Source organism: Mustela nivalis, assembly GCF_964662115.1.
Source record: "Mustela nivalis genome assembly, chromosome: 10".
NCBI lineage: Eukaryota > Metazoa > Chordata > Mammalia > Carnivora > Mustelidae > Mustela > Mustela nivalis.
The window spans coordinates 29,877,457-29,900,302 of record NC_139029.1 but is presented as its reverse complement, the minus strand read 5'-3'; the positions used below and the strand labels follow the sequence as shown (position 1 = coordinate 29,900,302).

The following is a 22,846-nucleotide window of genomic DNA, read 5'->3' as shown; positions in this document are numbered from 1 at the left end:
TGAGGATACAGATTTTATTGAGATTAGGAGTTGGGTTTTGGACATACTTTGAGGGGACTATGGGATATCCAAATGGAGATATTCAGTAGAATGCGGACTATGATGTTCTGGAGTTCAGGAGACATTCCTAAGATACAGATGTAGATTTAAAAAAGTGTTGAGATGTTAACAAAATCAGTTAGACAAAATGTTTAGCTTGGGGGAAAGAACATGACTAAAGGACTCGGGCCCAGGGAAGAGCGTTTATGTGATCAGCCTGTAAGATAACCAGAAAGGAGGACAGGCAAAAATAGGCAAAACCAACGGACAGGCTCTTAAGTTATTAAGATCTCCTGAAGCAGTAGCAGATCTAAGAAATAAAACTCAGAATGGCAAAGAACAGTTTCGTATAGCCATTAAGGGTGGGTGTTTGGAAAGCTAGGCTAAACCTGGAGAAAAAATGCTCAAAACACAAGTAAAAGACATGAATAATTAAAGGACATTCTCTGTTTCTTCATCTATAAAGTGGGCTGTTGTGTTTTTTTTTAAGATTTTATTTATTTGTGTGAAAGAGGGAGCACAAGCAGGGGGAGTGGCATGCAGAGGAAGAAGCAGGATCCCTGCTGAGCAAGGAGTAAATCAAGGATTCAATCTCAGGACCCAGGGACCATGACCTACGCCAAAAGCAGACACTTAACTGCCTGAACCACCCAGGCATCCCTAAAGTGAGGAGTTCTAATTAAGTGAATTCCTAGACCCTTTCCAGGTCTAAAAATCTGATCCTATGTACTGGTATCCAAGAGTGAGTTGGGATCTGGAATTCTATGAACAGTAACCCTTTCCGCTCTCTTGCCCCTCCAGATAACCCCCCCCCCCAAACCACCCACCCAATTCACACCATCCACACGGTTCCCATAGAAGTTCTCTGCCTACCTAGAGGAGGGCACCTGACCTGGCTGGGTCAATATGAGACTTTCCCTAGGATTTTAAAGTTGAAAAGAAGAAAAAGAAGTTATCTTTTTTCTGGATGATGGAAACAAAATATATAAAATCTGGAGCTGATGGTAACTGTGATTTGCTACAAGGTGTTAAAAAAAAAAAAAAAAAGACAGAAAAAGCTCCTGTGAGAGGTGGAGAGAAAGCTGCCTGGGTTTTCTCAAGTGCTTCAGGTCCTAGTTCAAGTCTGCTGTTAGAATGTGTTGCAGCCCATGAATTACAGGATACCTCAGTATCTTTCTAACAATACTCCCACTTTAAGACTTAAATCACCCCCAAATGATTTGTGTTATTTGATCAAAGAGTCTCAACTAATCTGTTTAGCCAGAGCCCACATGGGAAAGAGGAAAATAGGAGATGGAACTATAAAGTAGCACTAGTTACAAAGGAGGGCCCAAGTGCCAGGCTTTGGTTTATCACGAGATGTGGCAATGGGATGGAGATAAGGGGAACTCCATCACTATTTCACAGAATCACTGAACTGTAATACGTTTGGTAAATGTTTACCAAATTGAAAAATGAACACGTACAAAACCATGTGGTCCTAATCTTGGTGCTCTGTTTTCTCAGACATGAGTAATGTTAATTATGCTCTCATTCATTCATTAATGCTTATTAGAAAGTCACACCCTACCTCTTTCCTGTCTTCCTCCGTGTGTTAACTGTAACTTGCTAACATAACCATCCTGTAAAAGGCTGTGTGGTTGATCATCCGTGGTACACCCTGCCATCCTGAGTACCCTGACTCAATTGTCCGTGTTCCTCCATCCCATCAGAAGGGCTGCAGCCACAATTTTACTTGCTATGACAAGTGTATTGGCCTCCTCAAAGGGACTCTCACTGATCAGGCAGCTCCAGCCTCAAAATTAGGGACTGGAGTAGTTGGTGGAGAAAGGGTTTCTCCTCCAGCTGAGATTTTGGTGGGCTTGGCTTCAGGAAGATGCAGATTCTTCTCTGGCTCCAGGAACGGCAAGCACCACTTTCTCTGGGGCTGCAGCTCAGCTGGTACTTCTGGACTAAGTTACTGAGACAAACGGATACTTCTTTGATGATTAAAAGGGCAGATGCTCCAGGACATGCTTCAGCATCAAGTGGGTCCTATAGTTCTCTATCTTGCTGGTAGGAAAATAGATCAGTCCAACCTCTCTATGAAGGCCAGTTTGGCAATATCATCATAAAAATGCACATGCCCTCTAGTAAGATTCCAGTTCTCAAAATTTACCCTACATGTCTACTTACATGTCTGAGAAATTTAAAAAATGTTTAAGACTATTCATTGCAATAAAAGAATGGAAATCCAAAAGTCCATCCATAGTGGACTGGCTAAATAAATTAAAGTATATCCAAACCACAGAATACTAAGCAGTTGTAAAAAGGAACTATTAGGCACTTTATCCACTAATATGGAATGACTTTCATGATAAATGGTTAAATGATCAAAGTAAAGTGCAGATGTGTTATGCTTAAAAAGAAAAACTCTTCATTTGTATTCTCTTGGATATAAATACAAAAATCTCTGGAAGGGTGCACACACAAAAAAATTAGTTATAAAAAATGGTTGCCTCTATAAAAAATTTGGGGATGTAGGAAAAGGACTTCCCTTATATGACTGTCTATGCCTTTTAAGCTTTACCCCATTTTTAAGTTTCCCCATTGAAAAAATAAAAGCTTACTTAAAAAATAGGGGTGGTGACATTTTCAACAGTTCATCCCAATTGTTAGTCTATAAATCAGTGAATGGCCATGGAGAACAACTGATCCACCATGAAATCAGTAAGATAACAATTATGTGTGCACTCTCCATAATGCTGAATTTAATTTGAAGGACATCCTTTATTCTTGATTAAGTACTTTGTATGGAGGTGTTAGTAGATAGTAGTTATTGGTGTACTGTTTATTTACATAATGGGCAAAATTAAAAGCTGGCATCATGATACCAATTACTCAAATTCAGAATCCTGGAATTTAAAAACACAGAATCATTGATTTAGAGCTGGCTTTTGTTCTCATGTTGAGTAATCTATTTTCACACGTTATTTCGAAAGGCATTCCTCCTGTGTATCTCATGGTGTCGGCTAAGTGATGAGTTATAGCTGAAGGCTTTTCCACACTCATTACACTCATAAGGTTTTTCTCCAGTGTGGTGCCTCTGATGTTTCTTAAAGGAGGAATCATGCCGATAGGCTTTTCCACAGCGGCTGCATTCATACGCTTTCACTCCTGTATGAACAGTTTTATGGTTGCTAAGGTGTATCCTCTGCCTAAAGGCTTTCCCACATTCCTTGCATTTGTAGGGTCTCTCCCCAGTATGGATTCTCTGGTGATGTGTTAGATACGCTCTATGACTAAAGGTTTTACAACACGCGGTGCATGCGTAGGGCTTCTCCCCAGTGTGAATTCTTATGTGTTCACTAAGGTGCCTGACCTGCCGGAAGGTTTTCCCACATTCATTGCACGTAAAGGGTTTCTCTCCAGAATGAGTTCTCAGATGCTGGATCAAGCTGATGTTCTGGCTGAAAGCTTTCTGACATTTATCGCACACGTAGGGTTTCTCTCCAGTGTGAGTTCTGTGATGCTGATTCAGAGATGAGCGATGTCGGAAAGCTTTGCCACATTCTTCACATTCAAAGGGTTTCTCACCAGTATGGATCCTCTGGTGCGTAGTCAGGGATGCACTTTGACTGAAGGCCCTTCCACACTCCTTACACCTGAAAGGCTTTTCACCAGTATGAATTCTCATGTGTTCAGTGAGATGAATGGGTTGTTTGAAGTTTTTTTCACATATGTTACATTCATAGGTTTTTGTTCTTATGTAACTCGGATGATTGATCAGGTCTAACTTGTATTTGTTCCTCTTTCTAGGTGTATCACATTTACGGTGCCTCTGCTCTATAATAACGTTTGAACTGACAATATTTTCCCCAAATTTTTTAGTTTCTTGGCCACTCTTCTTGTGGGTCAGGATGGCTTGTCTTCCATCTCTCCCATGGGTTTCCTGGTGGCTTTCTAAGTCACCAGCATATTTAGAGACTTTTCTCAGTGTGGAATAAATGCCATCATCTCTCAGGAACCCTTCCATCATAATGCCATGATAAAACTCTTCCTGTAAAATGCTGTTCTTTGCAGTTGATGCATCGGTTTCTGTTTTAGTCCTCGAGTCTGAAAGAAAGGGAAAGAAATGCAAGTAACCCCTATTCATTATGCTTTGAAAAATCAATTATTGCAATGAGTAGGAAATAGAAATTAGGATAACTACACATATTACGTACGAGGTTCTGATTACAGTTGACCCTTAAACAACATGGCGGTTGGGATACCTACCCCAACACAGTAAAAAAAAAATCCAAGTATAACTCTTGACTCCCCCCCAGAACTTAACAATTAATAGACTCCTGTTGCCTAGAAGCCTTACTGATAAGTCAATTAATAAATTTTATGTTATATGTATCATACACTACAGTCTTACAATAAGGAGAAAATGTTAAATTATAAGGAAGAAAAAATACATTTATAGTGCTGTGAAAAACCCACATATAAGTGGACCCACGTAGTATAAACCAGTGTTGTTGAAGGGTCAACTGCACAACTGAATATGGTGATGCAATCATGGAAGGTAACGGGAAGTTAAGAAACAGTAAATAAGAAAAATGTGTGATTTAATATACAGCGTAAAATTTGAGCACATTAGACCTATTCTTTCTAATATTAAATTATGAAATTTCAGAGTGATGGCTTATGAGTATCTTTTTCATTGACAACTACTGTTACAAAACCATCTCCCCACTTGAGCAGCAGCAAGAGAAGCTTGTTCAAAAAATAAGGTCTGAACTAAGAACTTTCATAAAAACATTAAGCTTTTAGTGAAGTGTATTAATATTTACATTGTTCTACTTTCTGTGGTTATTAGTCTGTCCCTAGAAAGGAGATTTGTAAGAAATCCTGACTATGTTGCTATTATTGCTATGTTCTATGAAAACATCTTTTATCTTTTTTGAGGGGGGAGGGGAGTAACAGAGGGGGAGGGAGAGACAGAATCTTAAGAAGGCTCTACTCCATGCCCAGCGGAACTCAATCTCACAACCCTGAGATCATGACCTAAGCCAAAGTCAAGAGTCAAACACTTAACTGAACCACCCAGGTGCCCCTGGAAGTATCTTTTAACCTTCAGAATTCTGCCTAGCTTTTTTACCTGATAATTTGTTTATATTACCAATGTTTCAACTGACAGATCTGTATCCTGAAAGATATAACTTCTTTTAAGATTTTTTTGTTCAACACAAAAGGATCATTAGTACTTCCAAATTCTTTTTTAAAAGATTTTATTTATTTGAGAGAGAGAGAGTAAGAGAGCACGAGAGGGGAGAAGGTCAGAGGGAGAAGCACACTCCCTGGGGAGCTGGGAGCACAATGCGGGATTCAATCCCAGGACTCCAGGATCGTGACCTGAGCCAAAGGCAGTCACTTAACCAACTGAGCCACCCAGGCGCCCCAGTACTTCCAAATTCTTAATGACTAAAGGCAATAATAGAGTCTATGTTCTGTAGGCTTCTTCTTCTTCTTTTTTTTTTTTTTAAGATTTTATTTATTTATTTGACAGAGACCAGTGATCTCTGTCACTGAGCCACGCAGGCGCCCTTCTGTAGGCTTCTTATTCTAGTCCTGAATATGGGAGGCAGAAGAGAAGAGGACAGGGAAAGAGAGATGTTGAAAAAAAGAAAACCCAAGAGAATATATAAACAAATTATTAGAATTAATAATGGAGGAAAACAAGGTGGCTAGCTATAAGATCAATATATAACATCAAATATGCTATTACACACCACCAACAAACAGAAAACATAATTTAAAAATATACTATCAGGGCACCTTGGTGGCTCAGTTGTTCAAGCATCTGCCTTTGGCTCAGGTCATGATCCCAGGGTTCTGGGACAGAGCCCACATTGGATTCCCTGCTCAGCAGAGAGCCTGTTTCTACCTCTCCCACTGCCTGCCACTCCACCTACTTGTGCTCTTTACCTCTCTATCAAATAAGCAAATAAAATACTTAAAATAAGTAAACATATTTTTAAAATATAATATATACATTATCTATGATAGGAAAATATAAGGTCTTCAAGATGAACCTAAAAGATGTAATTTGAAGGAAAACCTTCATAGGGAAAATACTGAAAATTTATTTTTTAAAACGTTAGGAAATACCAATAAATGGAGCAATATACCATGTTTCTGGAATAATAAAATTCAGTTATCATAATATTAATTCCCCCCAAAGTTGATCTATAAATCCACTTCTATTCCAATCAAAATGGCCACTGGAGTATTTGTGCACATGCACATACTGTGTGTGTGTGTGTGTGTGTGTGTGTGTGTGTGAAATCTGATGCACTCATTTATATGGAAAAAGCAAGAGGCTAAGAATAACCTGGACAACTTTGAAGAACAAAATGGGAGAACTAACTCTATCAAATATGCAGTTTCACAATGAAATACAGTAATTAGCTTGCCATTAGAGTAGGGCTAGAATAGAAAAACAGAACAGAATGCAGAGTGCCTACAACAGAACCAAGTATATAAGGAAGCTTGAGAGGTAACAGAATGTCATTAACTATTAAATAAATAGTTCCTGGACTGATCATCCATGTGGAAAAAGTCAAAGTAGATCCTCACCTCATACTACATATAAAATAATTCCAGGTGAATTAATTCCAAATATGAATATCCAAATTTTAAAAATTTAAGACAATAAATATTACATTATTTTTCTATGATCCAGAAAAGAGATAATAATAGAAAATTGGCAAAGGACATAAACAATTTACATATGAGAATTCTAGATGGTCAATAAACATGAAAAGTATGCTCCTCTTACTAGTAATTAGGAAAATGAAAGACACAACAAGATACCATACTCATCCATAAATTCACAATAATTTTATTTATTTATTTATTTTTAAAAAACTTTACTTATTTGAGGGGTGCTGTCAGAGGGGAGAAAGAATCTGGAGCAGATTCCACGCTGAGTGTTGAGTCTGAGATGGGCCTGATTCCACGGCCCTGAGATCCTGACCTGAGCTGAAATCAAGAGTCGGATGTTCAACTGACTGAGCCACCCAGGCACCCTTACGATAATTTTAAAATTTGCTCTGGAAACTCTTAAAGCTTGCTGATTGGAGTACAAATTGATGCAACTGCTTTGTAGCGCAACAAAATGAAGGTGCATATATACCATGACCCAACAATTTTGCTCCCACCAGACATCTCAGAAATCCTTGCCTATGTACACAGGAAGACACTGCATCTTGGTAACCCTCAATCTCAGAAACAATATAAATGCATATTAATAGGAAAATGGCTAAATAAATTGTGGTTTATTGATTCAATGGAAGAAAAGAACTAGAGCAACACAAATAGCAACCATGTTGAATGAGAGAAGTAAGTAGAAGTATATACACGATTTATTGAAAGAATAAGAACATGCAAAACAAAATTATATATTGTTTTGGGATATACACATGTAATAAAAGTATGAAGACACGTATGAAAATGACTATATTTAAACTCTGAAGAGCTAGTTATTTGAAAAGGTAAGGGTCACAGCAGGGCTTCAACTCTTTTTTATCTTAATCTAGTTGGAAGCTACATAGAAGTTTGTTACAATGTTCTCTATCCCTTACTGAACACCTAAAATATTTCATAGTAAAACAAAATTTAAGGAGATGGTTAAGGACCACTGAATTTGGGGAGAAAGTATCCTGTAGTGATTTCTCTTGCAAGAATTTTCATACAGTAGTTACAAAAATACAAAAGACACATGAGTTTAAAAGAGACTGAGAATCAAAGCTGAAACTGTAAAATGGAAGTTAGCAAAAAGTGGAAATAGAATGCAAGAGAGAAAATTAAAGAACTGTCAAATGCAGTGAAACTCCTGAAAAGAGGTGTTTCCTGTGAGGAGAGACCATGCACAAACTTACTGCTTAGAAAAAGGAGCTTTCAATTCAGAGGTCAGGATACTGAAGAAAAGAGGGAAATTCAAGTTTAACCTTAATGAAGACAAGATTCCCTTCCCTCCAACTGCGAAGAGACTGTTGCAAGGTCAGGGGAAAGAAACGGAGGCGGGGGTGAAGTCAGGTTTAGCGCATGTCCTGTCCAGGGGCTGTGGGAAGAATTCAGGGACTCGAGCCTACATATTAAAATGTACTACCTGTCTTAGTCTCACTGGAACTGGGATCTTCTGGGCCTTCTTTCTCTGTCATCCATGGTTCTTGTCCTTTCTCCAACTGGGATATCACACTAGGTTTGGAAAGTTGATATCCTGCTTATAAAGTAAAAAAAAGAAGAAGAAAAAGAAAAAGAAGCATGAATGCTTATGTTGGGTTCTAAGAACCATCCCCAGAATGTCATTCTAGTCCTCTGATATTCAGGGTCTCTAAAGATGTAAAGGGGCACCACAGAATATATTTCTATTCTATCTCTACCAAGTAAAGCTGTATCCCCAAGGAATGAGACATCTCTAATACAAAACCCAAGGCAAGGGGCTCCTGGGTGGCTCAGTGGTTTGGAGCCTCTGCCTTCAGCTCAGGTCATGATCCCTGGGATCGAGCCCCACATTGGGCTCTCTGGTCAGCGGGGAGCCTGCTTCCTCTCTCTCTCTCTCTCTCTCTCTGCCCGATTCTCTGCCTACTTGTGATCTCTGCCTGTCAAATAAATAAATAAAATATTTTAAAAAAAAAGAAAAGAAAGAAACCCAAGGCCAAACTCCAGGGAATCCACAACATTTGATAATTTAGAAATAATGACTCTCCTATAATGGGCAGGTTTTCTGGGTGACTGTCTCACCCGTCCTTACCCACTGAGACCAAGTTCCCATAGTTCTCCAGCATCACCTCCCGGTACAGATTCCGGTGAGCAAGGGGCAGTTGTCCCCATTCCTCCTGGGTGAAGTCCACGGATATGTCCTTGAAGGTTAACAGTTCCTAGAATATTGAATATATTCCTTTTCAGACAGAGTCCACCTCCATCAAGGTCCAAGGAGTTCTGAGAGAATTCTAAGTTCTGAGAGATTCTAAACTAGTCCTACTGAAAGCCTCCTCTGGAAGTGGTTGAAAATCCTCTAGAGATTATCATCAATAAATACTTAGAAAAACAGATGGTCATACGTGCCTTTGAAAAAAATTAAGCAGGATAAGGGAGGAACATGGAGAACATGGTGAGGGGAGAGGACGATTTTCTATGCAGGATGGTAGGGGAAGGTCTCTCAAAAAAAGTGGTATCTGATCAGAGACATGAATTCAGTGAGGGAGAGCTCTGTGGAGATCTGAAGGGACAGCATTCCAGGCAGGTACAAAGGACCTAAAATGAGAGCATCCTTAGCTTGTCTCAGGAATAGGAGAGTGAGCATCAATGGCAGAGGGTGGTGAAGGAAGGAGTAGGAGATGAGATTAGAGAGGCTTCGGAGGGGGGAGGGAAGGAGAGAGAGGCTTTCAACCCTTACTGTCATGAAACCAATGCATTCCTGCTGAGCTTACATTCTGGGGCCCCACTGGAGTTTAATGCAAAGATGATTAAAGCCATCTGGAACTGCAGTCTGACCCCCTTCCTAGCTCAAATACTCAAAGATCTAAAAAAGATCAGTGCCCCTCCACCCCAGCTGTGGTGGCACGGGCTTCTGTAGTTGGGGTTAATTGGAAGCGAACTCACCAAATAAAAGTTACCTCAGCCAGAGCTCTAGGGGGAATATGAATAATCAGGCCCTCACCTTAACCACCAGACAGAGGAAAGGGCTTAGTCTCCTGGAAATAAACAGAACTAAACAAACTATATTTCATCCCCCACTGTCCTTTAATACCCAATATCTGAACTACTAAAAAAAAAAACAACAAAAAAAACCTGTTACACATGTGAAGGAGGAAGAAATCTGATCTAGAATCAAGAAAACAAAAATCAATAAGTAAACCCATAGGTGACCAAGTCATTGGAATTAGCAGACAAGAAGTTTAAAGCAATTATTAAAATATATGTTAAAAATTTACAGTAAAGTATGGATAGAAGGGCACCTGGGTGGCTCAGTTGGTTAAACATCCGACTCTTGATTTTAGTTCAAGTCATGATCTCAGGGTCGTGAGATCATGCCCAATGTTGGGCTCTGTGCTGGGCATGGAGCCTGCTTGAGAGCCTCTGAGATCTCTCCCTTTCCCTCTGCCCCTTCCTGCCCCTGCTTGCTCTCTCACTCAAAACAAATAAATAAATAAATAAAGGTTAGAATAGCTGAAAACACGGGAAATTGAGGAAGAGAGAAAAATGCTAAAGAATTAAATGAAAATTCTACAAATGAGAAAAATCCACTGAACGGACTTAGTTGCAGATTGAACCCTGACAAAGACAAGATCTGTGAAACTTGAAACTCAAGAGGTCAATAGATATTATCCAAACTGAAGCAAGAGGAAAAAACAAATAACCCAGGATAATACCAAGTGGTTTAATATACATGTAATTAGAACCTCAGGAGATAAAAGAATGGGCAGAAAAAATACTAAGAAACAAAGGCTGAAAATTTTCCAAATTTGACAGAAAAAAAAAAAAAATATCTAGCCACAGATCCAAGAAGCTCAGCAAACCCCCAAAAGAATAAATTCAAAGAAAATCATCCCTAGGCACATCGTAGAAAAACTGCTGAAAGGCAAAGACAAAAGGGAAGATCAGAAGAAGGCAGGAAAGGAGGAACAGAAAAACAAGAGAAGATGGTATAAACATACAGAAAGGCATGTCACCTAAAGGGAGAGAATAGTAACAGCTGACTTTTTATTCAAAACAGTATAAGCTAAAGGATCGTGGAACACTTTAAAGTGCTGAAAAGAAAAAAAAAGGCACCCTACAGTTCTACATCCAGCAAAATCTTCTCAAGGAGGAAGACAACAGGAAAAGACAACAGGGCTTTTTTCCCCTTTACTTAATTTCTTTTTCCTTTAAAGATTTTATTTATTTGAGAGGGAGAGAGTGAGTGCACGTGAGCATGAGTGGGGAGGAAGGGCAGAGAGAAAGGGAGAAGCAGGCTCCCTGCAGAGCAAGGAGCGCAACATGGGGCTCAATCCCAGGATCCTGGGTCCATGACCTGCGCTGAGGGCAGACGCTTAACTGACTGAGCTACCCAGGCACCCCTTCTTTTCTTAGTATCTTAAGAACAATTTACTATTAAAAATAAAAATAAGAGGGGAATGTGCTCTCAGTGGGGAGCCTACCTGATTCTCTCTCTCCCTCTGCCCCTCTTCTCTGCTTGCATGCACACGTGTAAACTCTAACATAAAAAAATAAATCTTTTTTTAAAATAAAAATAAGAACAATGTACTGTGGAGCTTATAACATGTGGAGTGAAATGTATAACAATATACAAAGAATGGGAATGAGTAATTGGAAATACGAGGTTTTCATGCCGTATGTGAAATAGTGTAATAGTAATTCAACTGTGACACGTTAATAATGTGTATTGTAATGGCCAGAACAACCACTAAAACGCAAATCAAACAAGTATAGCTAAAAAGCATTCAGGGGATATAAAGTGGAATACTAAAAAACTATGCAATCCAAGAGGATGCAGAAGAGGGTCAAAGAAACAAAGATGCGTGAATAGCAAACGAAGACCAAGAATAACACTTAAATCCAACCGTATCAAGGATTATGGTAACTGTAAATGCATGAAACAAGCAAGACATGGCTATGTGGAAAGTCGCACTCTAAATATAAAGACGCAGATAAGGTTAAAAGCAAAAGAATTGAAAAAGCTATGCCCTACAAGCAGTAACTAAAGGAACACTGGAAGAACTATAGTTAAATTAGACAAAGCGGACCTAGGAGAAGGAATATTACAAGCCATAAAAAAGACACAGCTTATAAACTGTCAGTTCATCAAGGAGGCAACCTTTGGGGTGTCTGGGTGGCTCAATGGGTTAAGACTCTGCCTTTGGCTCAGGTCATGATCTCAGGGTCCTGGGATCAAGCCCAGCATCAGGCTCTCTGCTCAGCAGGGAGCCTGCTTCCCCCACCCCTGCCTGCCTCTCTGCCTACTTGTGATCTTTCTCTGTCAAATAAATAAATAAAATTGTAAAAAAAAAAAAAAAGAAGAAGGCAACCATCCTAGGCATTAATGCATCTGATAACAGAACCCAAAACAGAGCTGACAGAACTAAAGGGAGATAGAGACAAAACCACAATATAGATTTTAATATTCCTTTCTCAGTAACTGATACAAGTGGGCAGAAATGTATCAAGGATTCAGATTGGAACAACCTATTTAGCCAACTTAAACTAACAGACATTTATAGAACACTATAACTATCAACCGCAGAATATAAATTCTTTTTTAAACTTTTTATTTTGAGATATAGATTCCCATAGAGTTGTAAGAAATAACACAGACACACATAGTGAAAAGAAGGGGAACAAGAACGCCAATGTCCACAAGAGCCAAACTGTGGAAGGGGCTGAGATGCCCTTCAACAGATGAATGGATAGAGAAGATGTGGTCCATATACACACTAGAATATTACTAGAATATTACTCTGTCATTAGAAAGGATGAAGACCTACCATTTGTATCAACATGGATGGAACTGGAGGGTATTATGCTAAGTGAATGAGTCAAACCAACAAAGACAGTTATCATGTGGTTGAACTCATATGTGGAACATAAGGAATAGCACAGAGGACAATAGGGGAAGGGAGAGAAAACTGAATGGGAAGAAATCAGAGAGGGAGACAAACCATGAAAGACTCTGGACTCTGGGAAACAAGCTGAGGGTTACAGAAGGGAGGGTGGGGTGGGGGATGGTGTGAGGTGATGGGCATTAAGAAGGGCATGTGATCTGATGAGCAATGGGTGTTATACACAACTAATGAATCAGTGAACACTACATCAAAAACTAGTGATGTACTATACGTTGGCTAATTGAACTTAATAAAAAAAATATTATTTTGGGTGAAAAAAAAATAACACAGAGATCCCATGTACTCTCTACTCAGAATGAAGCAAAGGTTTGATTGGAAAGGGGCCTGAGGGAACTTCCTGAGATGATGGAAATGGTCTATATTTTGGTTACAGGGTACATACACATGCCCAAATAGAACTATACACTTTCTTAACTATATTTTCCTATACTTAAATTGTAGCTCCATTTTTTAAAAAATTTCATCTTTTCCTAGCACTAAGAATCCCATCAGTTTTTTGATAAATGTCGAGAGGCAAGGAATTTCAGACTGTACAATGTAAAGATACTCTTTAAACAATTAGATTATTGTAACTTCTTCCTTACTGCTGTAAATAACTCTGAAATGCATTTCCATCCTAGAAGGAATCAGCACCTGAATCAGCTGAGGAAACTGGGATTGTAAGCAGCTAGAAAAAATGGCCCCTGATCGCCAAGCAAATAAACACATGAGCAAAGTTCAAATCCTGTACCATCTAACTTCAGAACCCAAGTTCTTTTCACTTAAAACTCTTCTGTCATTGAAAAACATCTGATCTTTAACAGTCTTCCTTTCTCATTCATTCTACAATTTTCCTCCTGTTTCTCCTATCCTTCCAGGAGGCAGTGAGGACAGCCTGTGAGAACTGCCCACCCTGTCTGAAGCGTGCGCTGTGTGGCCAGACCACTTCTTCCCCATTCGCTTCTCCTTTGGTTGAAGTGTGACCTCTGTTCCTAATACTCAAGTTCACCAGTGACACGTGTTTGGCACATAAGAATGTCAGAACCTTCTTCTCTCTTAGCAAAGTTTGTTTCTAAATACTCAAAATACTCCAAAAATATTGAATATGAAATACTGAATATTAAATACTCAAAAAATTGATGTACATCTTAGACTCCAAGTAATATCTGTTCATTTTTAGGGGCTAGAATTCGATCAGTCGTTTCACTTTCTCTACAGAAATCAGCACAGCGTTAAATCTAGATGTTGGTCACAAACAAGAGTTAATAGGAGGGAAGTGGGGCACCTGGGTGGCTCAGTGGGTTAAAGCCTCTGCCTTCAGCTCAGGTCATAATCCCAGGGTCCTGGGATCGAGCCCTATGTTGGGCTCTCTGCTCAGCCGGGAGCCTGCTTCCTCCTCTCTCTCTGCCTGCCTCTGTGCCTACTTGTGATCTCTGTCAAATAAATGAATAAAATCTTAAAAAAAAAAAAAATAGGAGGAAAGCTACCATGAGTAGGGGAATGGCCACCAGTGCAGCCCAGTTTTCTGTATAAGAGCTCCCTATGTTGAATCTGTTAGCCTCAACACCCTCTCACACTTTAAAAAAAAAAAAAAAAAAAAAAAAAAGGCAAGTTAAAGCCCTAAAAACCAAACAGCATGTCAAGAAAATGAAAGGAAACCAACCCACCTGGGATTCTGCTGCTCGGGACCCAGACGTGACTTCATCCTTCAAACTTTCTTCCTGGGTCTCATCAGCATCCTGAGACAGCAGCGCTAAAGAAGGGAAAGAGCTATGAGGCATGCATCTCCTCATAGATCCCAAATAGAAAAACTGCCTCCAGATCTGCTGAACACGGCTTTTCTCTCAAAACATTCACAAAGAGGGACACTTAGGGCAACTCAGAGCAGTCGGAGCCTCCTTAACGAGGAGGGTCCACAGTGCGTTGCTTTGGGCATTAACATGTCCCAGTGGTCAACGCTGGTCCAAAAGCACAGATCTATCAGGCCACTCCTCTGTTTCAAAGGTTCTGACAAGAAAAAAAAATCCAAACACTTCCCATCGCCTTTAAGGTGCTCTACGACTCACCAGAAGCATCCTTTCCCGGCGTGTTTCTGCTATCCACCATCCTTCATCCATCCTACACATACGCTGACCACATTCTTGGCCCTCAGTCAGACTAGGACAGTACCCACTCTCTGAACCATTCTTTAAGGCAGTCATTTCTGTACCCTTCCCCAAATCATCCACAAGAAATTTAGACATCTTTCAAGGCCCAAGTCAATGCTATCTGCTTTGTGAAAATTTCTCCAATAAATACAATCAAAAGTATGTTTCCCGTCTCTTGTCTTCCAAAAGAAGTCTACCATAGCACTTTCTTGGGCTAGTTTCTATTATTTTGACCTGGATATGTGTCCATCTCCATCAATTAATAATAAGCATTGGAGATCATTATTCATTTTGCCATCGGTCAAGATCCTTAGCAAGGTCCCTGCCTGCTGCAGCGAGAATCGGTATCAGTTGGACTTGAAGTGTTAAAGGCATGAACTAAGAGACCACGTGAGACACATAAATTCCTGTGTCCATGTATCTGTCCTGACCAGACCACCAGATAATGTGTAACCTTGGACTTGTTTCCCACTGACCTCCTATAAATTGAGAATCATCAAGCATGTCATTCCTTCCTCTCAGAAGAAAAGAAAGGCTCCTTTTGAAAAACATTGGCTTTGGGCCAGAATGACCAAAACTTATGAAGGAAGACTTTGGGAGGGCATTAGGGAGTGGAAACCTTTGACCCCACTGTCTGGGAATCCTATATACTTGGGAGCCACTGTTGTGTGCTGGATCTGAGGACTGGAGACGGGAGCAGCATGGAGCACATGGAAACAAGGAGCCCATGCTGAGAGCCCCACATTTCCTCTCATAGCGATCCCCTTCCTGAAAGTCACAAGCATGAACCCCAAAGACCTGCTTTCCCCCAATTTTCTCCCCAAGAGACCACCTCAGCGAAGTGTGTACCTATCTTTTCACACACAAAATGTGAATTCTTCTTTCCCCATTCCCCTCTATCAGCCTATTCTCACCTTCTCCTTCAAACATCTTAGTCACGTCCTCCCACAAGGGTGCCACCTCCTTGGCCTTCTTTGGATGGCGTAGCTTCACCCAGGTGCTGGCCTCCGTGGGCAGGGTGATCAGGAGCTGCTGTAGCATGATGCTGCCCACCCGACAGAACTTGTCCACTTCTGGTGAGAAAAACCGCCAGAGCCTCTATTGAAAGTCTTCACAGGTGTGTTCTCTCCTCTGAGCACAATCTCCTGCCCTTGGAACTTTGGTGTGTCCCTGTGCCCACCAGAGGCTGTGGGCTCCTAGAGGCTCAGGTGACTTTAACTCTGAAAAACTGACTTCTCTCTTAGATTAAGTACAGCCACCCTGGGAGGCAGCCATTTGAGTAGGTTTGAGTGCATGCCTCTATATTCTTCTAGAGGAGCAAAAGGCAGAAGAGGAATCCAGAAGCACCCAACACACAGTCAGAATTCCAGAACGTGCGAAAATATATTTCAAACTGCAAAAGATCCAAAAACAAAGATTTGGCATCAATGTGGGAATAAGTATGATCAATGCTCTTGGATGTGGCTGTCTCCCAGTTCCATATGCACATACAAGTGTAGACGCTGCCTTGATGTCCCTCTTTGTGAGTTGCATGCCTCTTCTGCCTGGATACAGGTTTTGGAGTTAAGAGAGCAAGCTTTGAAATCAGACAGCGAGGGCTAGCATCCTGACACTTGGACTTAAAAGCTCTAAGGCATTTCAACTCTCTGAGCTTCAGTTTCTTCATCTATAAAATGGGGATAGCAATTCTACTTTATAGCGCTGTAATACTAATTGAAACAATGTCAGGCATGCAGAAAACCCGTAATAAATATTACTATAAACCTTTTGTTTTAATGCTGCATCACAGCATTATCTTTTCAAACTACTTTTTAAAAACAACTAGAGACTTCAATTTAAAGTTCAAGTGTCATAAGGCTGGAATAATCACACAGCTGCATGTTCACATGCCCAAAAAGCGCCAGACATATCCCCACCCACGCAGATGGCCAGCAGCTGGCAAGTCCTTCTAACCTGTTAAGATGCCTCCTGGTTTCAGACATGTTAAAATGGAGGAGGGGGATGTTCAGACGGAGGAAGTACAGTACACGGAGTATCATGAGGACTACTGCAGAACTGTTTGTAACAGGAAAATCTGGAAACAACTCAAATCTATCATCCCAACCAACGCCCCGGGGTTCGAGCTGGTGCCTTCGCAGCGACCTGGTCCAGCACATTTGGCTCCCCACGCACAGTCCGAGTTCCGAGCAAAGGGAGCCGGCCCAACTTTTTGAAGTTTGTGAGGAAGGGTACGTAGTTTACGGGCCCCCCACTCGGCCCCAAACTGAGCCCGCTCGATGCACAGAAAGGAGCTGCATCCCGCGGGCTGGAGCACGTGGAAATATCCTGCCCCGAATACAGAAAAGTAAACGTCTAGTTACCAAAGTGGGGAAACTTTCCAAGCATCATTTGGAAGCTGGCCCTCCTCACTGCTCCTGGCTGTGTCTCCCCGGGACAGAGGCTGCGGCCCCTCGAAGCCTCTGCAGCTCGGCCCTGGACGCTGCTGGGATCAGGGACGCAGCCGCAAGAGCGCTCGCTCCCGAAGCTTTCCGCGCCACAGGGTGTCTCTTCGGTGGATCCCGAGGTAGCAGATTTTGTTCTTCCCCAGCCCTCCTAGACCACATGTCCCCGCTCACCAACGATTCTCCAAAACACGCCCCCACGTTCCCGCGGGCTCCCAAAGGAAGCCCGCGGGACCTCGGCCTCCGCCCCGGACGCGGGGTTTCTCCCGGCCGCCCGCGGAGCCTGCCTAAGGCCGGCCTTCGCACCGCATCGCGCCGCCGCCCTCCCAGGAGGTCTTCCGCGGCCGCGCGCCGGGGAGCGGGGCTCCGCGGGCCGCAGTGGGAGGGCTGCCCGGACCCGGCTTCTCCCAGATGCGGGCCAGGTTACACCTCGCGGGCTGTCGCTCTGACGCCGGGCCGGCGGCGGCCGACTCCACCCGCCGCCCCGCCTCGTGGGCCGCAGCCCCGGGTGGCCTGGCGCCTTCGTCCTCCCGCCGCGCCCCGCCGTCGCCCGCGGCGCCAATTGCCCCCGCGCCGCCCCGCTCGGCCCCGCTCCGGTCACCACTAGCAGCTGCGCAGCCACCCTCTCTGTGCGCGCGTCTTCCCGCGGCTCTGCACGCCCCGCCGCGGGCTCCGCCCACGAGGGGCCGCCCCGAGACCGCCCTCTCCCGGGAAGCCGGCGCGCCCGAAAACCCGGAGCCGGAGCGACGGAGCGCGCCCGGGGAGCCCAGACCCAGGGGCAACCGCCAGCCCTCCCACTGTGGGCGGGGCCAGCCAGCAGCCGGAGGGACCACGTGGCCCGCCCGCTCCTCCGGTGGGGGGAATCCCTTTGTCATTCTGTCATTCATTCGTTCAGCAACTATCTGGAGTGTCTACCATCGGCCCCGCATTGTCACGGGTTCTGAGCATAGAGCAGTTATCAAAATGGTCCCCGTTCTCTTGGTTCTTCATTCGTGAGGAGTTAAATAGATAATAATGTTGAGCAGAAATTCAACCCAGTGCAGCTGAAGATCTAACAGGCTTTATTGATTCATGAATGGGGTAGCATCCCATCTAGCAAGTAGAGGGGAGCACTACAAGTTGTTTGAAATAGAAGGTTTTTGGTGGGGGGGAGGGGACCACAAGGAAGTTATTAGCAAAAGAAAAAAAAAGGATAGTTCCAGGTAAGGTCACCTTCTTTTAAGGGTTAGAGCTGGGAATCTAATTAGGTGGATTACCTCATTTACCTTTGGGGGATGGAGAGGGCCCATGTGTCATATTAGCTCAGTGGTGCCAGATCACAAAATTCCTGGATGACTTGTTAAGACTATATTTTGGGGGGTGATTGGAATTGCAATTAGCTTAGCTATTAAGTCCTGGTTTAATGACTTGACCTCAGTGGCCCCATTTTGAGTCTGTGGTTTTCTTTTTAACAATAAAAACTAGAAAAATCAATATCATCCCAGCTGATGGTAAGGGCTATGAGGGAGCAGCCTGTGGAAATAGGATAATGAGGACTTTGTCTTTCTGATAATAGTGGAGCTAGAATATTTATATTAACCCATCTCAGAAAACAATAACATAAAAACTGAAGTCTGGGGGCGCCTGGGTGGCTCACTCAATTAAACATCCGATTCATGGTTTTGGCTCAGGTCATGATCTCAAGGTTGTGAGATCAAGCCCCACATCAGGCATGGAATCTGCTTGACTCTCTCTCTCTCTCTCTCTTTCTCTCGTTGTCTCTCTCCCTCTTAGAAAAAAAAAAAAGAAAGTAAAAGCCTGGAATATATATTTTTAAAGATTTATTTATTTATTTATTTGACAGAGAGCGATCACAAGTAGACAGAGAGGCAGGCAGAGAGAGAGAGGAAGGGAAGCAGGCTCCCCGCCGAGCAGAGAGCCCGATGTGGGACTCGATCCCAGGACCCCGAGATCATGACCTGAGCCGAAGGCAGCGGCTTAACCCACTGAGCCACCCAGGCACCCCTGGAATATATATTTTTAAATGTTCTTAAAGGAGTGCACTGGTTTACTAGGACTGCCACAACAAAATACCAAGACTGGGTGGTTTTAAACAACAGACATGTATTTTCTCACAGTTCTGGAGGCTAGAAGTCCAAGATCCAGGTGTCAGCAGAGATAAGGAAACTGAAGGGGCTCCATTTTAGGAAGGCTCTATCTCTGCTGTTTCTTTGCTAGGCCCCATGTACTCATGTTTCATATTTCACCTTGCATCTGAGTAAACCAAAGAAGCTACATGTTCCCACTCCAAGGGGGAGAAGCGAGAAAGTTAATCATTCCCTGATTTTCATCCTTGGCTCCCACATACCTGATAACATCAAAGAAGAACTGGATCCTGAGCTCCACGACATTAGGCTTTGAACAAATCTCTGCCAACACTGGCATCCATACCCCCTATTTTCAGTGATGTATAGGACAACGGCTATTGTTCACCTGACACCTTTAATCAAACCTGGATTCCTAAAGGAACACATATCCTGGACCTCTTTCCAGTATAAACACTTAACCCCAAGCAACACAGAGACTTGCTTCTCCTTTTCTGAGTCTCCCAGACACTCCGTCTACTACGCTCTATCACTTCCATTATTCAATAAACTCTGCTCTCCCTTCCTCCTGGCTTGAGTCTGATTTCTATCCTGTGCAAAGCGGAAGGCTCTCTTGGCTGGTCCTGCAAGGACCCCTCTGGGTCCTCAGACCAGGCCTGCCTACGTCAGCAGAGTTGGTTTCTCCTGAGGCCGTACTACTTGGCTGCAGATGGCAGCCTCACTCTGTGTCCTCACATGGTCTTTCCTCTGTGTGCTTACGGGCCCCTGGTGTCTCTCCGTGTGTCCAAATTTGCTCTTATAAGGACCCAGGTCAGGTTGGATTACAGCATACCCTAATGACTCACTTTCTCTTAATCACGTATTTAAAGTGATTAATACATTTAATCAGTTACATTCTAACATACTAGAGATTAGGGTTTCAGCATATGAATTTGACAGGCGCGGGGGAGGACACAGTTCTACCCATAACGAGATGTCTAAGGGATGGGGAAAAAGAGAAAGTCAGGATCCAGGAGGTAATCCAACTTGTGAAATGATCTTTTACCCTGAGGAAAGTTGTTAAGGACATATGTATATGGAGTGGAGAGTGTTTGAAGCTGCATGACTAAAAGCTGGGTAGGGGGCCGCCTGGGTGGCTCAGTGGGTTAAAGCCTCTGCTTTCGGCTCAGGTCATGATCCCAGGGTCCTGGGATTGAGCCCCATGTTGGGCTCTCTGCTCAGCAGGGAGTCTGCTTCCCCTCCTTCTCTCTCTGCCTGCCTCTCTGTCTGCTTGTGATGTCTGTCTGTCAAATAAATAAAATCTTTTAAAAATAAAAATAAAAGCTGGGTAGGGAGGGACAGAAGGACGTGACCGGTAAAGGTCAGTGAAGAAGTGATATAGCATTGGTACAACTGGGTTGGAAGAATTTTTCCAACTGTGTACAAGAGTGTGTCCACTGGGGAAAAAAACACACAAAAGTGTCGAGGGGGGTGGTAAAAAACACATAACATAAAACTTACCATTTTAACCACTTTTAAGTGTACAGTTCCATAGCATTAACTATACTCATATTGCAAAACAGACGTCCAGAACTTTTTCAGACTTTTGAAAATCTGAAACTCTATACCCATTACACAAGAACTCCCCCTGTCTCCCTTCCCCTAGTCTCTGGGAATGTCCATTCCACCTTGTGTTTCTATGAACTGGGTTACTTTTGATACTTTATATAAACAAAATCATATGATGTTGTCTTTTTTAAAGATTTATTTATTTTAGACAGAGAAAAAGAGAAAGATCATGGTGAGTGGAGTGGGGAGAAGTGGAGGGGGAGGAAGAGAGAGAAAGAATCAGAAGAAGACTCTCCACTGAGCATGGATCCCAACGCAGGGCTCGGTCCTATGACCCTGAGATCAGGACATGAGCCAAAACAAAGAGTCAGACACTTTACCGACTCGGCCACCCAGGCGCCCCACAATGCTGTCTTTTTACATCAACATTTTAACATTGGTATATCTGTCCAGGTTCTGTCATGTTTGTTTTCTTTATACATCTCTATGATTTCATAAATGAGCATTTTTTTTATAAGAAGCAGAAAAGCCATAAAATGCAATATGAATAGTTTCTGGGCTTGAGCGGTTACATGTACCTAGCATAATAAACCTGTTGTGTAGTGTCTATTACAAATGCCTCTTGACAGATGAAAAAATAGGATGAAGTTTGACTAAGATCACAAAGCTAGGGATGGTAGAGTTGAAATTTAAATACATATTTTTATGATTCCTGAAAACAAACTCTACCACTCTGCTATGAAGGCTTGGGATCTGAGCACAACATAGTATCTGGTGAAAAACAATTCCAGTTCCAAAGGCAGGTAAACCATGATTCTAATTACGTAAAAGCACACACAAAGAAGACTCAAGATAACAAAAATAATCCTCTATGTTATCCCTGTAATGAAGGAGGGTGAAACATTATTTGAGCTCTATAGTATTACATATTGAGTGGTCCAGGTTGGTGCTCCCCCCACCAACCTCTAAACACCAACCATGAGTAAATATTACATTTTCAGTATTCTGAGAAAATTAGTGAAACCTGTAACCAATGTGTTAATGGGACTAATTGTAGCTGCAGATTTATGTGTGCAACTGCAACTTTTTACCCTTTTTGTTTGCCTTTAAATTTCCTGGACTCTCCTGGGAGAGGCAGATTTGAAATGTGCCTCTCATTTTGCCCCCTCTCGAATAACCCTTTTCTCACTGCATACTCAATGCCTGATTGTCTTTGCTATCCATTAGGTGGATGAACCTGGGCTCGGTTACAAATTTGGCGAGGAGCTATTTGTGTATGGTTTCATTGGCCCTCAGCCTGTAACATGATAAGTCCTAGCCCTTACCTAAGTTCTTTGTCCTGGGGAACACCCCCAGGCACTCCCCGCCCCACGGGGCACCTCCTGCTTAATTTAATTCATGTGGCAAGGAGACAGTTTGGGGTTTGGTTTGGACAGAGGGGTGAGTATTTTATATGGAGGGCATGCGAGCTTCTTTCTTTCTCCCATTTGGTTTAAATCTTAGATCTCTTCCTGCCCTTCAGATGCCTCCAAATAGGGGGTTTGGGCTCTCTTGGCCTCCTTTTCTAAAATGTTGATGAGGAAGCTGTTTGGTTGGGTCAGGGAAGCCCTGACTTTTGGGGAGGAACCAACGTTCACAGAGGTTGGGCCTCATTTGTTTGGTTTGTTGTTGCATATTTTGGTGTCTTTGGATAACACTTGTTATGTTCTCATTGAAAAATGGGAAATGACAATTTGACCCCACATGCAGACCTCTGGACTGAATTCTCCAAAACTGGGCATTTTTTCATAATGCTGCTTTGCCACATACAGAGAAAAATGACCAATGAATGGATCTATCCATTATAATCTCGTCTTAACAGAGAAAAATGACCAATGAATGGATCTATCCATTATAATCTCGTCTTAACACTAGATTTGTTTTGCAAAAAGAAGACATCTGGAAATTAGGCCTTT

The 22,846-nt window shown here is 42.4% G+C and overlaps 1 protein-coding gene across 7 annotated transcripts; it reads right to left on the bottom strand.

Moving 5' to 3' along the window:
* On the bottom strand, positions 1-17,937 carry ZFP69 (ZFP69 zinc finger protein). 7 transcript variants are annotated; one of them, XM_082687082.1, is made up of 6 exons: positions 17,179-17,937; positions 15,733-16,362; positions 14,339-14,424; positions 8,822-8,948; positions 8,192-8,290; positions 1-4,134 (listed from the first exon to the last, which is right to left on the bottom strand). In XM_082687082.1, the coding sequence occupies exons 2-6, from the start codon at positions 15,857-15,859 to the stop codon at positions 3,002-3,004; spliced, it is 1,572 nt and encodes a 523-aa protein (XP_082543208.1). In that variant the 5' UTR covers positions 15,860-16,362; positions 17,179-17,937; the 3' UTR covers positions 1-3,001. The 7 variants fall into 7 exon arrangements, with proteins under 7 accessions (XP_082543208.1, XP_082543209.1, XP_082543205.1 ...); XM_082687083.1 differs by having other exon boundaries at positions 15,733-16,211; XM_082687079.1 differs by having other exon boundaries at positions 8,177-8,290; positions 17,179-17,935.
* Positions 17,938-22,846: the final 4,909 nt, after the last annotated feature.

Coding starts and splice junctions, on each gene's coding strand:
- ZFP69 (XM_082687079.1), bottom strand. CDS start 15,859: ATGCTACAGCAGCTCCTGATCACCCTGCCCACGGAGGCCAGCACCTGG. Junction 8,291..8,821: donor TGGGAACTTGGTCTCAGTGG/GTAAGGACGGGT, acceptor TTACTTTATAAG/CAGGATATCAACTTTCCAAA. Junction 4,135..8,176: donor TTCCAGTGAGACTAAGACAG/GTAGTACATTTT, acceptor CCTTTCTTTCAG/ACTCGAGGACTAAAACAGAA.